Source organism: Chiloscyllium punctatum, chromosome 32 (assembly GCF_047496795.1).
Source record: "Chiloscyllium punctatum isolate Juve2018m chromosome 32, sChiPun1.3, whole genome shotgun sequence".
In the NCBI taxonomy this organism is placed as follows: Eukaryota; Metazoa; Chordata; class Chondrichthyes; order Orectolobiformes; family Hemiscylliidae; genus Chiloscyllium; species Chiloscyllium punctatum.
The window spans coordinates 36,026,942-36,046,009 of NC_092770.1; the positions used below are offsets into that span (position 1 = coordinate 36,026,942).

Consider the following 19,068-nt stretch of genomic DNA (forward strand, 5'->3'; position numbering starts at 1 on the left):
CAACCACTTCCACCTCAAAAAACAAGAGCAGCATTTACATAGGAACACTGGCACTTCCAAGTTCCCCTCGAAGCCGCACACACCTTGACATGAAAATATCCCTTCACTTCCTTTGGTATCATTGGGTCAAAAGCCTGAAATTTCCTCTCCAACTGTCTGCCTTCGGCACATGGATTGTTGAAGCAGTTTAAGATGGCCCACTACCACCTTCTCAAGGATAATTAAGAATGGGCAATAAATTCTGGCCCAGTCAGCAACACTGATATTCCTGAGTGAATTTTAAAAAAAATTCTCAATGACCTACTTCACTTCCAATACATTATTTTATTGTGAAATTCCAGATGGATGTCATTTTATATCAAAAGATATGGTTGCTCTTAATTCTTGAAATGAATAATTGAATCATATATTGGTAAACTTGTAGGTTTGAATGCTGCCTTTGTTTGTGAGAGGTCATAAGCCAATCACAACAATTGGGCTTTAATTTTATAACTATACAGAAATTTACATTGAATAGTTTGACATTGGGAGAGGTTGAATAGGCTAGGGCTGTTTTCCCTCAAACATCAGAGGCTGAGGGGTGACCTTATAGAGGTTTATAAAATCATGAGGGGCATGAATAGGATAAATAGACAAAGTCTTTTCACTTGGGGTGGGGAAGTCCAGAGCTAGAGGGCATAGGTTTAGGGTGAGAGGAAAAAGATATAAAAGAGACCTAAGGGGCAATTTTTTCACGCAGAGGGTAGTACGTGTATGGAATGAGCTGCCAGAGGAAGTGGTGGAGGCTGGTACAATTGCAACATTTGAAAGGCATCTGGATGGGTATATGAAGAGGAAGGGTTTAGAGGGATATGGGCCGGGTGCTGACAGGTGGGACTCGGTTGGGTTGGGATATCTGGTCGGCATGTACGAGTTGGACCGAAGGGTCTGTTTCCGTGCTGTATGACTTGGCTTTTTTTGCTTATATTCATCTAGGATTTGAAATGATTCATAAATTTGAAACTCACTTTGCATGGGCTTGAGAAATCCTATAAATATTGGAAATCATTGGTTGAAATTTCCTGTAGGCTTTGGGAATATAAATAACATCCCATTGTCTGCATATCTTCGCCTAACTGTACAATCTTCCTGGAAGCAGCGTCCTTATTTCAGCAGCATGAGAATGTGGGGCAGGCAGTGTCATGCTGTCAGCACAGTGAGTGGGCCAGCAACCCTGCCGATTCCGCAGCCTCCCCAACAAAGCTGTGTGCCTCAACATGGAACATCCCTTGTTCCTCCCTCAACATGGAGGCTTTCGTTTAAAATTAAAGTTATCAAGGGCGAATCCAGCAGAGAGGAAAAGTCTCCAGGTGCGTGTTTCAGCCACAGGTCTGGTCTTTTCTATTGACAACCATTCTTTAGAGGAAAGGATCTCTTCCCTTATGGCAGATTCTAGGATGACCGGGTACAATCGCAGAAAAGAGATTGCACAATCAAGACAGAAAGGAGGCATTTCTTCACTGAGGGTAGTGAATCTGTGGAGTTCTGTCGGGTTGTAGAAGGGTCATTAAGTATATTCAAGGCTGAGATTTGGGTTGCCACCCTTCGTGACCCATAACCTTAAACCAAAGAAGTTAAACCAGGGTGGGAGCTGGGATAGGAAGAATGGGGCAAAGGAGGGAAACTAAATGCTCAAGTGAAGGCATGTGATATGGTGAAAGGCAGGAGCAATTAAATTATGAAAGGAATGATGATACCGGATAAAAGGGCATTGTAACAGGACAAGAAGCAAAAGATGGATTTGGGGGCGTTGCAAATGAATCTGGGGTCAGCAATTGTGATCTGCAATTGTTAAATTTAAGATAGAGTCTGGAGGATGGAAATAATCCAAATTGAAAATAACGTGCCGTTCTGCAAACTTATATCAGTAGGAGGCAGAGGATGGAGCAGCCACAGTGGGAGTAAGATGAAAAGTCAAAACAGCAAGCACTTGGAAGCTCAGAATCAATCTTGCAGGCTGAACTGAAATATGCAGCAAAGCGAATACCTAATCAATACTTGGTGTCCCCAGCATAGAGGAGGCTACATCATGAGTCATGAATGCAGTATCCTAAACTGAACAGAGAGAAGTTAATTACTGTTTGCCTAGGAGTGCTTAAGGTGCTGGATGCTGGGAGGGAGGAGGTGGTGAGCAAGAAGATGTGAATGTTTCTGAAATTCCAATGGCTTAAGTTAAGTTTTAAAATCAACTTTGTTAAATTGGTGACTAGATTTCCTTTGTTTTCACCAGGCGGTGTTCCTGAGCTCTTTTCCAGCTGTATACTCAGAGCTTCTGAAACTGATAGATGTACGGGAAGTGGCAAACCTGGTCAGGGACACCTTGCGCAGCATGCCAGATGTCCTGCATGTGGAATATTCACTGGAAGCTGTCAAACTCCAGTGCATTGCTAAAACAGTTGAGAGCCAACTATTTATCAATCCTGGTAAGAGAAGATGGTTATTAATTGTGTTACTTTATTAATTTATACTTTTCTCAAATATGGAAAAGGAATCAAGAGTTGGCCACTCAGCCCTTTGAGCCTGCTCTGCAATGAATAAGATCACGGGTTATCTAATTCCTCAACTCTACTATCCTACATATTTCCAATAATCTTTCATCCCCTTGCTAATCAATAATTTATTTACCTCTGCCGTAAAAATACTTTAAAATTCTGCATACACTGTCTTTTGACGAAGGAAACTCCAGGGACATTCAACCCTCTGAAAGAAAAAAAATCCTCATCTCTGTTTTAAATGAGCAGCCCTTTATTTTTAAACTGCAACCCTAGTTCTAGATCCTCCCAAAAGATGATACACGCTTTCAACGTCCACCTGCTCAAGTCTCTTCAGGATCTTGTATGTTTCAAGTAACCATCCCTGACTCTTCTAAACTCTAGAGGATACAGACCCAGCCTGTCTAGCTCTTCCTCATAAAGCAATCCACTTATTCCAGGTCTTAGTTTAGTAAACCTACTTGGAGCAGCTTCTAATGCATTAACATCCTTCCATAAGTGTGGTAACCAGTACTATACACTGTATTCTAGATGCAATCTCACCAATGCCCTGTATAACTGGAGTTTAATCTCTTGACTCTTACATTTGGTTCCTTTCTCAATAAACCGTAACATTCTTTTAGCTTTCTTGAATACTGCTGTAACTGTATACAAACCTTCTGTCATTCATGTACTATGATACCCAGTCTTCTCTGCATCTTTGAGCTTTTCAACCTCTCACTGTTCAGAGAATATGCTTTTTTATACTTCCTGCCAAAATGAACAATTTCACACTTTTCCACATTGTTCTCCATTTGCCAGACCTTTGCAAACTCACATAACCTATCCATGTCCCGTTGCAGGTTCCAAATGTCCTCTTCACAACTCACGTTCCTACCTTTCTTTATGTCATGTTCCTTTCCCTTTGTAGAACAAAAAAAAGTTCTGTACAGCACAGGAATAGGCCTTTTGGCCCATCAAGCCTTTGCTGGCACATGATGCCTTTTAAACTGAAAACCTTTTGCCCCACGTGGTCCATATCCCTCTATTTTCTGCATATTCATGTATCTCTCAAGAGGTGTGTTAAATGTTGCTCATATCTGCTTCTACCACCTCCTCTGGCAGCCCATTCTAGACACTAATGGCCCTCTGTGTAAAAGTCAAACTTTCCTTTCACATCCCTTTTAAACTTACCCCCCTTACCTAACCTAAGTCCCCTAGTATTTGGCATTTCAACTATGCAAAAAAGACTCTGACTATCCATTCTATCCATGTCTCTCAAAAGTTTGTAACCTTCTATCAGACCAGTATGAAGTTCACTTTCAAGGTAATTTTTTTCCATTCAGTTTTAGTTCACTTTATTATTTGTAAACGTGAAGTGTTACCCTATAGCATATGCACATTTATCAATTCCAAAACTTTTCAGCTAATTTTATTGTGCAAATGGGAAAATGTTGTGGCTTTCTCTTAGTGTTCAATGCATGTGGTGACCAGTCATGGTTCAGCATCCATATGGCACATAGGTGCCAGCCATATGCCATAATGCATCGTAAGGCAAACAACGTGGGATCATTGTGACACAATGATAGTATCCCTACCTCAGCCAAGATGAGCACATTCAAGTCCCACCTGTTTTGAGGTGCATAGTAACTTCTGTGAACAGACTGTTTTGAAAATGTCTACAAAGCAAGCAAAGGGGTTCCTAAGGTGCAGTAATATTGTTTCTAACTCTGAGCCAGGAGGCAAGGGATCAGGTCCCACCTGCTCCGGAGTTATGTAATGCTATCTGAACAGGTTGATTAGAAAATATTTACAGGGCAAACAAACATCAGAGAGGCAGCTAAAACTAATGTACCGAGGAAATTTTAGTTCACACAGTTGGAGATTTATATCAACAGTATTTTTATCACACTCCTGGCAGTCACCACTAAGTATTGTTTTTGATCTATTCAAATTAATTCTCTTCTTTCTTTATCTAGCTATCTTCTATTCCAGACTCATGTGAGCAATGTCTACATGTTTACCAGACACACACACACACACACATTTTACTCAGGAGCTGCATGTGACTGGAGATTTTGACATTGTATTGATTTGAATTTATGAATGGGTTAATCTTGACATTTTAATGACATTTGGACTGAAACAAAATTCTTCCTGTGCAATTATTTCATTATCATGCAACAACAAAGCATTGAGTAATTGAGATAGGAATTAAATGCAAAAGGTTAAAAATAGTCTAATTTGCACCAGTATTGATTAGAATAATCGTTATCTGATGAATTTGAGAAATTAGAGTCACAGAATCATAGAGATGTACAGCATGGAAACAGACCCTTCAGTCCAACCTGTCCATGCCGACCAGATATCCCAACCCAATCTAGTCCCACCTGCCAGCACCCAGCCCATATCCCTCCAAACCCTTCCTATTCATATACACATCCAAATGCCTCTTAAATGGTGCAATTGTACCAGCCTCCACCACATCCTCTGGCAGCTCATTCCATACACGTACCACCCTCTGTGTGAAAACATTGCCCCTTAGGTCTCTTTTACATCTTTCCCCTCTCACCCTAAACCTATGCCCTGTAGTACTGGACTCCCCGACCCCAGGGAAAAGACTTTGTCTATTTATCCTATCCATGCCCCTCATAATTTTGTAAACCTCTATAAGGTCACACCTCAGCCTCTGACTCTTCAGGGAAAACAGCCCCAGCCTGTTCAGCCTCTCCCTGTAGCTCAGACCCTCCAAATCTGGCAACAATTTTGTAAATCTTTTCGGAACCCTTTCAAGTTTCACAACATCTTTCCGATAGGAAGCAGACCAGAATTGTATGCAACATTCCAACAGTGGCCTAACCAATGTCCTGTACAGCCGTGACATGACTTCCCAACTCCTGTACTCAATACTCTGACCAATAAAGGAAAGCATACCAAACTCTGCCTTCACTATCCTCTTGGTTGAAATTGAAATTTAACACAGTCTACTAATCCAGTGACCCTCCTTCAGAATGCAAAAAATTGTTTTATCCTCAGTGAACCCTTCTTGAATACTAATTATTTAGCTATCAGCACATTAACCCAACTCTTCCAAGCTCAGCTGGGTTTTGAATTTAGTTTACCTTAGCATTTATACCGACTCTAATTTCAGCTGACTAAAATACACAAGGGTATGTTCAGCAATTATCACTGCAGCAGTCACTGGGCACTGCACTGGAAAGCAGAACATGTTTCCTTTATATTCTATCCTAATGTCATCTGGTCACCAAGTAAAGCTGATACTTTACCAGCAAAAAGCAAATGTGCTTTAAAAGGTCTTTTAAGGGAAAGTTTACTTATTTTGAACTGATGGAGTGTTTACCACTTGAATGTTAATTGTAGCCATTAATGAGTGCAGACAACAGAACAAATCAGTACAAAGATGTGTTAACATAGCATCACCTGAAGTGGTAATGCACAAGCCTATGTTAAACAGCTCTACTGTAGGTGTCTACCTGCGCCTTCCTAATATGGGTTTTCCCATTTTATCTTTTAAAGTACTTCAATTGGGTTTAGCAGCTAGTGGCCTGCAGTGCCAGTTGCTCTTAGAATGAGCATTCTCTGCATTTAAGTGCCATTTGAACAAACTACTCTTCTGTATGACCACCACCACCCACTCCAAAGGTATCAACAATTGTGTAATGACTGTAAAGAAGGTCTGGAAAGATGCATGACAATGTCAGACCTGGGCTTGAAAGTGAGGAATTACAGGAGGAATGCTGGACCTATCCAAACTATCTATATTTTATAATCAACCTGTTCAGATATTATTAAGCACATCTGGAGCATGTGGGACTTGAATGTGCCCCGCCCCCCCGGCTCAGAAGAACTATTCAACTGCCAAGAATAGCGAAGATGCTTGTCACTTGAATACTATTAAAAACCAGGATAAGGCAACATTCAGGAAGAAAATGAAACATGTTTACTGATTGACCTTTAATAAAGGATTCTTTTAAGATTGAAGACAAGAGTGAGATAAATAAAATTATCTAGACACGACTGTAAAACATGAGAGGAATGTTAAATGAACAATTAAGGAATAATATGAAATGATACTGCATTTTGTGAAAGGTGCAAGGACCCTATGCAGAGGGTAAACACCTGCATTTGCAAAGTGGAAGGCCTCCAACTAATATATAAAAAAATCTTTTCACTGAAATTTCAGAAGTACTAAGGCCCTTCAAGTAATGCTTCTCAAAAGATATTTTATTCCATTCAGGGCTTTTGGGGTAAAACTTGAAATGTTGATGGATAGTCTATTGTTAGATTTTGTTAAATAGTTTATTCTTAGTTGCTTAGTTACTCATGAATAGTTATAAATAGCATCAAACTGGATTTTATTACATTAGACGTTACATCTTATGACAGCTATTGGCGCAACGGTATTCTTATCCACATGAACTGTACTGCTTGTTAATTTCTGTCAATAAAATTGTAAAATTTGTAAATCACCTGATTTAAGATTTCAGTTACAACTGAAATGAATCCCAATATTTTGTACGTTTCCTGAAGTGTGGAAGTGTATTTCCTGGAGAGAAAAATCTCAATCCTTAAAATATCTGATGTTTGTAGCCTAGCTGTCCTTTAAAATTAAGCAGGTTATATGGAAGAAGTCAACATTCTCAGGGAGCTTCTTATCCAAGGGATGGTTATTTAAATCCTACAAATCCATCGAAATACTTCTAATCTAAGTTAAGTCGAAATGAGAATTAAAAACTCTAAGTCACTTCACTTTGGTCATCCGGATTGCCTGACAACCAATGACATATGTGCAAGCTTTTGTCACTGTCGATAGAAGGATACATGGCAGTCAAGCAGGAGACTCGAAGTACACGGCAAGCCAGGCAGCATCAAGAGGTGGAGAAATCAACATTTCGGGTGTAACCCTTCTTCAGGACTTTGTCCATCTCCTGGTTTGCTGTGTTCCAGCTTCCTGGTTGTCTACTCTAGATTGAAGCATCTAAAGTTTTCTTGTCTCTAACCACATTAAAAGGATAAATGGCAGCCAAACATAAGTGCAGCAACCACCCACATACAACAATAACACAATGGCTAGCTCATCTGTTTTCAGCCATGCTGGTTGAGGGATAAATATTGATCTGGAAATCTTCCTCAGTCCTCTTCAAAATATTGTCATGGAATCTTTTATACGCACCTTGATGAAGTTGGACCATGGTTTAGTTTCTTTTGAAATTCAGTTCCACCAAGAATGTACCTGTAGTGATTGGGACCAGGTAGATCTTGTTAACTGCGCTTCTTGATTGGGGTCAATCAGGGAAGTCTTGGCTGACCAATATAACCAGGAGGTCAGAATCTCCTCAGTTGAGGACTGACTCTGAGCTGGCTGGCCACAGCCAGTGTACAGTGCACTAGTAAATTAAAGGGTGACTTGGTGACAGGACCCAGCCTCTGTGCAGTTATTTCAGTGCCACTCCTTCTGTGCCTGAAATTAAGTTTGAGATTTATCAGACTGTGGTAGCAGTTAGAGGAAAGTAAATTAAATTTTTGGGGGTGCCATGCCAGATGTGCAATAATTTTCCCCTTGGTTTAGTTGGGTGCTGCCTCTCATTAAAGATGTAAATATTAACATTGTGATCTAGGCTCTTCAAATTTAGACTTTGGACTGCATGGTATTTATGTATGACTGCATTACAATAAATAGAACAGGTAATTAGGAGAAATTTCACCATTGCATGTATTCCTTTACATTATGTATTTCTTCAGACAGCCTGAGAAGAAATTATACCAATAATGTAAGAAAGAGAAGACAAAGTATCTTGACTTTTCACGAGATAATGCTAAATTTGTTGCCAATACAACAGCAAGTGTTCAGATAAAACATTCAGTGGTAGTAGTTGATATATTCAGCTTCAGTAGTATCATGGCTGTCATTGATAGATACATTCTGCATTGACCATCTTATTCCAGATTCTCGCTGCATTCTCCTACCTGTGGTTCTACACCATCTCCATATGCATTTGCAAGACCAGAAGGATCTAATCATGTGTGCACGCATCCTTAGCACAATGTTTTGTCTGGTCAAGAAGGACAGCTCTGTAAGTATTTTAAAAAGACAGGATCAGATCAGAGATTTAACTTTTCAAGTAAACAGCTCTCTGACTTTGAAATGGCAATTCTAAGTAATGTTTTCATTTTTAAATTGTGTTTTGTATTGACTAAGCCTTTGGGTAGCAGAGGTCTTTTTTTTCCCCTCCAGATAGGTCCCGACAGGCTTAGACAGTTGCAATTTCTTCCAGTTAAACATCGGGAAAATGAAATGACAATCACTGGCTGCTACTAAAACTGTATAACTTTATTATCCATCATGATTTTTCCCAGTGGCTAGTGTACAAGGAAGTCATATTGCCCTTCAAATCCATGCCAGTTCTCTTTAGAAAAATGTAGGCAATCCCATTCCCTTGTCTGTCTCTATATCCCTTAAGTGTTCATCCAGTTTCCTTGAATGATACATATTTGTTTGATTTTTGCCTGCTGCCACTTTGACCTAGGAATCTCTTGCATGTGTAACTTTGAGAAAATCAGCTCACTTCAAATGAGCATTTTGGCACAGCTCATTCTATATTGACTCTAAGTTGGTTTGGTTCCTGTCATAGAGTCATAACAACACAAAAACAGACCCTACAATCCAACTTGTCCATGCCGACTGGATTTCCTAACTAAACTAGTCCCATTGCCTGTGTTGGGTCCATATCTCTCTAAACCTTTTATATTCATGTGCTAGTCTAAATGTTTTTTAAATGTTGTGAGTATACCCGCTTCTACCACTTCGGCAGTTTATTCCATATAAGTACCACCCGCTCTGTGAAAAGGTTGCCTTCAAGTTCCCTTTAAGTCTCCCCCCACCCTCACTGTAAACCAATGCTGTCCAGTTTTGGGCTCCCCTACCCGAGGCTGCTTCTCTCCTCATGACTATCATACTTCAGCACACTTTGGGCGATACACATATGCATATTGATTTATCATACACACTGCACACGTTAGACTCCCCTAACACTTTAACTACCTGGTGGATAATCTATTCCATCCTAGATACTTTTTAAATAATTGAGATAAATGAAAAAATACCCTTGAAGATTCTTTCTAGAAATCTCAACATATTGACTTTTTGAAAGAATTCATTAGTTTATGTCTCAGCTTGGTTCAGTGGACATGGATTAACATGCCTCTGGGACGATTAGCTAAATTGTAATCAATGATTTCTTTATCATCTCACTGTTGATTTAATCACTTAGCAACCAATGAATTTTCACCAAATTCTCTAAGGCAATTAAACTGCAACTGAAATTAGTTAATAAACCAGTCATTCACTTGTCATGTGTTCTTCTGTATTTTCCCCACTTACATTTAGTTTAATTTCAGTTATGATCTCTAACTCACTGCCAAGTCCGAACAACTTCATTGCCTTAAATTATGAATCCCACAATATCTCACACAATGTATGTCAATAATCCATTATTATCTCTACAATATGGAAACATGCCCTTCGGCCCAACAAGTCCACACCGACCCTCTGAAGAGTAACCCACCCAGACCCATTCCTCTACCCTATATTTACCCCTGACTAATGCACCTAATACTATAGGCAATTTAGCATGGCCAATTCACCTGACCTGCACATCTTTGAATTGTGGGAGAAAACCAGAACACCTGGAGGGAACCCATGCAGACACGGGGAGAATGTGCAAACTCCACACAGACAGTCGCTCATGGCGGGAATTGAACACTGGTCTGTGGCGCTGTGAGGCAGCAGTGCTAACCATTGAACTGTGCCTGGAACAAATCAACCCATCAAAAGACTTCAGAAATAATTCTGCCCATTGTGACTCTGTTATCCTTTAGTCCCTTGACATTTGATACAACTTTGTGTTGTCCCCTTCATTCACCATCACTGGGAAATCCATTCCCACTGCAACAGATTCCTTTCATATGTGATTTAACTGCAGACCCACAATCTCTGTCTCCCACCCTGACAAAGAAACACAGAAATGCAATACCCTAAACAATGGTAAATCATTTTTATAAAATTAAGAATAGTGCACTGCAAACTGTTCAGATATCTTATGATTAAAATGACCTTGAAGTTTATTTTGAGCTTGGCCTCAGCTGGTTGCTGTTTTCTCTGTTGCTGAATATTGTGTAATTAAGTATTAATCAGATGACTAATGCAATAAATTTACTGTCCTACATAATTACTGAGTACAGGTTGTTGATATGAAAAAAATCATCTTTCATGCAAGGTTTTCGGTCAATATAACCATTGTTAAACTGGGCCTCAAAAATCTATGGTTGCTGTGATGAGAACTGTTAGTTATTCAACTAGCCCCAACCTAAGTCCAGACCTTAATGCATCAGGCCATTTGGACAATTTTACAAGATGGCCTTTTAGGAATGGAGCCTACATCCATCCTTTACAAGATTAACTTTGCTCTGGGTTGCAGGGCATTCTGAAACTTCTGAATTTGAGGGGTTTTTCAGGATGCACATAGGGTTGTCATAGATACAACTTGGCATTTCAGACAACCTTCTGAATGAAAATGATCTGGAATGAACCTGAAATTCCAAGTTGGAGTCAACGTTTTGACTTCTGACGGTTTGGCTGTAACAGAGCGATCTGCATGTTCACCAATATCTTTCTTCCCTTTGGCATCCATGGTAATATGGAGTATTCCAAAAACACTGCCTGATGTAGCAAAGGTACAGAAATTGAGAGCTTTACCTAGATCTCACACACTTTGGCAGGTTCACTGATCAAAAATGAGAACAAAACAGTTAACAACTGATATTCAGGACACCTGTGTTGCGGATTTTTTTGGGGTGGCAGGGGGAGCTGTAATATTTAAAGAAACGAAAATAATACAATTTTTGTGATGTGATTTCCCAATTAAGATTTGACCTGCTTCATGGACCAGAAGGAAATAACTGGAACATTAAAAACTATTTTTCGAATTGAAAGTTCACAATTTTGTTTAGATTAACCCGTTTCTGCAAATAAGCCAATTATTTAAATCATACCTACTGATACTCTTACGACATATGGTAAACCTTCCTGCTTAACTTAAAGCAGCAACACAGAAAAGATCTATCCAGTGCCATAACCTGTGAAAATTCGAGAGGCCAAGAACTATTTAAAGTAAAAATTAACCACTTTATTTCTTAAGGTATAACAGAGAATATTTAACTAACAACTATTTACACCTCCTTCCTCTCACTTATCTTTTACCTTCCCTTCTATAATACTAGTCTGATAAAACCCCCTGATTATGACTTACCAAAAATACAGATTTTCAAAACCAGCCAGCTGTCGATTCTTCTGTTTAGATCTTCCTGTGTCTTCTTTTCTTAGGGATTATGCTTCACAGGTCAATAAAGGTACCTTTAAGAGAACTATTTTCCAGGCAGTCTGCAGATGCCATTCACTTGACAATTCTCTCTCCAACTGATCAATTTTCACTGGTCTTATACCCCGAAAGCATGTCATTGTGTAATTGGCTATTAAAAATGTCAATATACTAAATTTAAACTTGATTGGAAGTAGGTTTTCTTGGGGTATAATTTGAACTGATTGGCCTAGTATGAATCTGTTTTGTCATTTCCAAACAACTGGCTAATCTAGCTTTTGACTAAGTGTTACATTGTTACTTTATTCTGGACACTTGGTGCTGTGTCAGGTAGTTCCTCTAGCTTTTAACTCTCTTAAAGGTATAGTACACCCACATCTTCATAACAATACTGTTGTTCATTATTTACCTTAATATATGTTTATTGCAGGCAAACAAAAAGTAACCCCTTTAGATTTTGTGACCATCGAAGTCGAATCTCTTATTGTACAAGTGTCATTTATTAAAAGGAAACATGCTAAGTCAAGTATATTTTACACACAATGCTATTCTAAATAATGCTTCAAAACCTGAACAATGCAGTTAGGATTTTACGGTTAGGTCCAGTAAATCTGTTCAACTTTCAAATGTGCAGTTTTATTGATTGTTACAGATGAAAATCAAGCTTGCACTAACCAACTTCTTGAAATGTGGGCTCATTAAAATAATTATTGCCAAGTCTCGTCCTTTTTAGTCTGAATGGCCTGTTTCTGTGCTGTAAATTGTACGTAAATTTATTTGGCAACTGTTGCAATTGATCTTATTATCATTCAGGAAATAACTGCTTCCGAGGAGGTGGACATGCTTGTAGACAGCTTGCTCGGTGTGCTGCTGAGAACCATACTAGAAATCAGCAACAGGTCACAACCCTCTGGTCCAACAATTCGTCTGCAGTTTCAGGACGTGACTGTAAGTATACAGTATATATACTGTAAATATACTGTCAGAGGTGCCTCTGCGAGTGCACTTATTCTGAGATTTTTTTGGACTCTATTTGTAGAGATTTATTGTACTGCAGATAGCTAAACTCTACATTTATACAATTGTCTAGTTGACAAACTTTCCCCAGGGGAAATATTGCACTGACTATAGTTTTGAATGTGGCCTATCTAGTTTATATGTTAATAAGGACACGCTTGCAATGTGATATTAAATTAGAACAGTTTACTGAAAAATTTTCCATTTGGTTAATATTTTAATCAACTCCTTGTACTACCATATACAGGATATGAAATAACAATTTTTAGATTAAATTAAAGTTGCCATTTTTTAAATCACCTGCAGCACAGTTGTGGGAAAGAAAAGCAGGCTATACTTTGTCTTATATTTAACACTATATTTACTTAGTCCTATATTTAACTTTATATTTACTTTACTCACCTTTACTCTATATTTTTTGATGTCCCAATCTAACAAAAACTCATCAGTTTTTGCTCAAAATCCAGCTTTTTGGCAAAACATGTTGGAGGTTTCCACTGCAGTTTGTGGCGAAACATGATTTCTGAGAAACTTACCTCTATTTGAAGTGGTGCCCCTTTGATCCAAATTGCCCCTCAAGAGTTTATCTGTGGCCAGTATAAATGATTTCTTTGCATCTGCAATATCAAATTACTAAAACAGCTAAATTCAAGACAGAACATTCATCGAAAAGAAAAAATTAAAAACAGCACAGCAAATACAAGTACCTAATTGTATCTGACTCATTAGGATATATTTTTAGTGGGAAATGCTTTGGTGTCGGATGTTTTAGATGACAGTTTTGCTCCAGACACCAGAAGAGTCAGTTGGTGGTGAATGTTTCCCCACTGATCACAGCATCTCCATTTGTCATTAAACATGCCAAGGACCATCCTCCCAGCAACTGCCCTGATAATGGGTGGGAAGTCACCCATACTTTTGTCAAAGTTATAAAATTACAAACTAGTCTGGAGAAACCAATGAGAAGACCACTCAGGAGATTTTTCAAAACCCTGACCCTAAAAACCTGCCAGTGGGAGACTACAAAATTCTGTCAGACTTTCGGAGTTGTCACATCGTGATTGAGCCTATAGCATCCTATCATCTTGACTTCTCTGTCTGATCTGACCCACACACGATGAAGAAGGCAAGGAGGCAAATCCTGAATTCATCTCAGTTGGAACAGGATTGAACCCTGTGCTGTTGATACCAATCTGATCCACACTGGCTGTCCAGCCACCTGAGCCAAACAGCTCCCCAAAAGTCTGATTTCCTACAGCAGTGTACGCTTTGACATTCCCTGTAGCCTGGAGAGGGGCTTGAAACTGAAGCTTCTAACTAACAGTTTGCCAACACTGTGCTACAAGACCTGTCTCATTGAACTGTGAACTAGAACTTCATGAGATCAAATCTCACCATGACACTTGAGCAGATAATCCAAGCTGAAATGACAGCACACCTAGACCACTGTGAAATAATGTTCATCGAGCTGCCCATTGAACGAGAGAGATATGAAACACCAACTGTGTGCTCAGATGTACGTTAGAGTTTACGGTCTCATAATAAATAAAAATTCAGAATACTTGCAATATTTTGGAAAGCATTTTTACTTCATCAAGAAAAGCAGGATGAACATTTTCAAGTTGCTGATTATGGGATTATGATATTGTTCTGCAAATAGCACATTAGATTTGACAAAATAATGAATTTTGCATTTGAGATTTCTGACAGGAACTGTTATGTATTTTAATTCTGATCACATTGTTTTTACTGGATCGTTTTGAGTCACATGTCCTTCTGTGACCTTTAAGTATCCATTCTATGTATGGGATGGAAAAATGGATGTCCATTTCTCACCTAATATTAGTAATGTGGGAAGAGGAACAGAGCGTTTAGCCCCTCGATCCTGTCCCCCGTATTCGTTGATGTCACTAGTACCTAGATACCTATCAATCTCTGTCTTTAAATACTCAATGACTTAACTTGCATTAGATTTACTACCCTTTTAATATTCCTCCTCTTCTCAGTATTCATTAGTTTCCTTTCCCCCAGTGGATAACCTCTAATTTCTCTGGATTGAATTCCATTTGCTAATTCTCCACCCACTCAACCAAGCCATTGATGTCTTCCTGCAGACAACAGTCATCATCTTCACTATTAACTACCCAGTCAGTGTTTGCATCATTTACAATTTTTCAATCATGCTTCACAAACTAAAGTCTAGATCATTATTGTATAACATCTATTTTAAGGGATCCAAACCTGCAAGCTGTGGAACACCACTGGAAACCAGTTTTCATTTGCAAAAACACTTGCTGACTGTTACCCTTTGTTTCCTGTCACTGAGTCCATTTTGGATCCAATACATTCTTTATTTCATGGGTTTTAATTTTTCTTAATGGTCATGGGACCTTGTCAAATTCTTCACTAAATTATTTAGGCAATATCAACTGTATGACCCTCACCAATCCTCCTTGCTAGTTCCTCAAAAAAAATTCAATTAGGTTATTGAGACATGAGCTTTCTTTTAAAGCACCATACTATCCCTGATTGTTCCTGCTTTGCCAAGTAACAGTTAATCCTATATCTCGATATAAACTCCAGTAATCTACCCACTACTGAGATCAGTCACCAGCTTATAATTATTTAGTCTATTCCTTTTTGAAATTTACAACATTTTCAAACTACCAAGCCTCTGATACTTTGCCTATGTCTAGAGAGGATTCATACTCTGTTTCTGGTCATAAATCAGTTCTTAATCCATACAAGTATATTACACCTAAGCCCATGTGCTCTCTTTGCTTAATAGTTTCCTGTATGCTTCCTTATCAGAAACCTTTTAAACATCTACATTTGCCACATCCACTAGTTTTCTCTTATCTAGCTTGACAGTAATATTGTCAAAGTCCAAAAGGCTTGTCAAATCTGATTTCCATTTGATAAAATCACATTGACTTTGCCCAATCGGATGATTTAATTTTTATATTCTGGCATTTTTCTTACAGCCATTGTCAGACTAACTGCTCTGTAATTCTATACTTTCAGTGCCCCTTCCTTCATTAAACAATAGGCTATACTTGCAATTTTCAAGTCTGCAGGCATCACTCAAGAATCTATAGAAGTTTGAAAGATGACTATCAACTTGGCACTCTCTCTAGAGCCACCTTTGTCAACACTGTAATGTTCATGAGTAGGTCCAGGGGATTATAAATTTTTAGTCCCATTAATTTTAAAAATACTACTGTCTTTTTTTAAACTGATACTAATTTCTTTCGCTTCTTCATTCTCACCAGGCTTTTGGATATCTATGATTTCTGATAGTTTTTTTGTCTTGTTGAATAAAGATAGACACAAAATAGCACTCATTTCCTCTGCCATTTCTCTATTTCCAATCATAAATGTTTTTGTGTTTGTCCATAATGGACCTACATTTGTCTCCTAATTTTGTTTTTTTTTAACATACAATCAATCTGTTTATTGCCAGTTAAAACTCCGGTTTTATTCTCCCTTTCTTGGTGCTCCTTCACAAAACTCCCAATCCTCATGCTTACTGCTTTTTGAATAATCTGTGTAAATCTCCTCCTGGAGATAATACAATCTTTAACTACTTTTGTTAGCTACGGTTGACTTAATTTTCATGTTGACGTTTTTGTACTGAGCAGAAATGTGTGCTATACAGTCTTACAGCATTGAGACAGACACCACTGCTCTCATCCCATTTGCCAGCACTTGATCCATAGCTTATTGTGCCCTGGCATTTTAAGTGCTCATCCAAGTGCTTCTTAATTGTTGTCAGAATACCATGTCAACCACCCTCTCAGGCAGCATATTCTGTATTTCTAACACCCTTTAGGGGGAAAAAAATTCTTAGATCGCCTCTAAACCAGTTACTCCTCTCCTTAAACTTGTGCTGTCTGATCTCAAACACAACTGCCATGGGGAAAGGATTCTCACCATCCACTCTGTGTCTCTCATAATTTTGTGCACTTCAATAGGTTCCCCCCTCACCTGCCTCTGCTCCAAAGAAAACAAACCCAGTCCATCCAGTCTCTCCTCAAAAGTGAGACTTTTGATCCCAGGCAGTATCCTGGGGAATCTCCTCTGCATCTTCTTCAGTGCAGTCACACCCTTCTGATTGTGTGCAGTTCTGGTCACCACACTATGTTACATCTGTGGCCTAACCAATGTTTTAGTTAAAGTTGTATCAAGAATTCCTTGCCCTGATATTCTGTGGCCCAGCTCATGAAGGCAAGCATCCTGGATGTCATCTTCACCATCCAATCTACTTGTGCTGACACCTTCAGGGATCTATTGACTTGTACACCAAGTTCCCTTTGTTCCTCAGAGGAACCTTCCATTCATTGTGTATATCCTTCGTTTATTAGACTTCCCAAAACGCATCATCTTGCACTTATCAGGATTAAATTCCATCTGCCATTGCTCTGACGAATTTACCAGCTGATCAATATAAGACTGTAGCCTTAGGCCACCCTCCTCGCTATCAACATCACTACCAGATTCTGTGTCATCTGTAAACTTAATAATTATTGTTCACATCCAAATCGTTAATGTACGCAACAAAAACAGTAAGGATCAGTGCATCGATTCCTGTCACGTTGTTGTAAACCATGTATTAATTATTTAAGTTCTAACCATTGCCTGTATACCATCAGACCTTTTAATGTATTTTCCCAGTCCAGACACAGCTGATTTGCACTCATATCTTCATAGCTTTCTTTGTTTAGATTTAAGACTGTAGTTCTAGATTAACTATGTCATGAAACTTACTGTCTAAAATCTGCCATAATTTAGTGATGCATCATAAACAATGTTTAATATTATTTTCCTTTGTGTAAATTATGAACAGTTTGATTCTTAACCACGGCATTCAAAGCGTTACACAATCATTCAAATGAAATTTCTGTTCTTCCAAGTTTTTGGAAACTTGTCAAAACAGCATCATGCCAAGTTTTGAAACACCTGTTCTGCGAATCAGATTTATCGGATTCCAAACTTATTAAATACCAATACTGCACTCGTAGCTCCCTGATTAAACACCCTGCAGGTCTCACTCATTAGCATTTACAGTGCAGTACATGTCACATCCAGTACATTTGTTATGTAGACATAGGTGAGAGAAGGCTGTGATGGCAATTATAGATAGATCATGTTACTGACATCCTTCATTAGCTAGTGACCTGGAACGAGAGGCCCAAGCCTCAGTCCACGATGACATGAGCCACCGACTTGCTCACTGCATCAATGAGCTTTCGTTTGTGCATCAGTAATCTCCTATCACTCAGCATGGATGCTCACATTCAGGTTTTGAGCATAAGCCAGGTACTCAAACTGATCAAAATCTATGTAAAACCACACTGAAGCAAGCATTGTGCTGCTTCAAGATTTGACTGAAGGAAAAAAAACTGACAGCTTCAAACAAATCCTCTTAAGTTTATCTTGTGCCATTGTAAAGTAAGACTTCTAAAACTTGACATTTATTTCTACTTCAATTCAAAGTATAATTGCAAGTCATTTGTGGAAAAAATATAGAGCACACTGTTCCCTCAAATCATGATCCTGTCATCCTTTTACACTTTGTCAACTTGAATCACACCTGTCTGTTCCCAGCTGTACCAGTTCATGCCATGGCTCACAGTCATTTGCAGCCAGCTCCCTGGAACTTTAGTTAATTGACATTCACTAGCAGTCAACCTGGACAGCAACAGCAGGTTACTCCTTGAAAAGGAAACATATGTTGGGCTATGGGGAGAGAGCAGAAGAGTGGAGATAATTGGATAGTTGTTTCATAGAGTCAACACAGGAATGATAGGCCAAAATGCCACCTATTTTATTACAAGATAATATTCTTTTGACAGATTATAGTTTCAGACATTTTAAATGATAGATACACAACTCAAAGGAATCAATTGCTATTTCTGATTTGCTGTAGTCACTCTGTTCAAGATGTCGTGCAGCTGAACTCCTTTTGATGAAAATCTATTCAAAGTTTTTTTTTATTTAAATATTGAAGTTCATAAATTACAGTTTTAAAAACCTTAAACCTGACATTGTCATTTCCTCTGTAAATGCCTGTGAAAATATGACCTTATTTTTGATTGTTTTCTAACAGGGTGAGTTTGTGGCATGCCTGCTTGCTCTGCTAA

At 38.7% G+C, this 19,068-nt stretch overlaps 1 protein-coding gene across 7 annotated transcripts in view; it reads left to right on the forward strand.

Moving 5' to 3' along the window:
* LOC140458056 (dedicator of cytokinesis protein 4-like) overlaps positions 1 to 19,068 on the forward strand; it is a 488,962-nt gene that overhangs the window by 293,061 nt on the left and 176,833 nt on the right. For all 7 annotated transcript variants that reach the window (XM_072552082.1, XM_072552088.1, XM_072552083.1 and 4 more), the window contains exons 23-26: positions 2,270 to 2,462; positions 8,478 to 8,605; positions 12,722 to 12,856; positions 19,035 to 19,068. The exon at positions 19,035 to 19,068 is cut by the window's right edge and continues 65 nt beyond it. In XM_072552082.1, coding sequence (XP_072408183.1) covers positions 2,270 to 2,462; positions 8,478 to 8,605; positions 12,722 to 12,856; positions 19,035 to 19,068 — 490 coding nt within the window. The remainder of the gene's footprint in view (positions 1 to 2,269; positions 2,463 to 8,477; positions 8,606 to 12,721; positions 12,857 to 19,034) is intronic.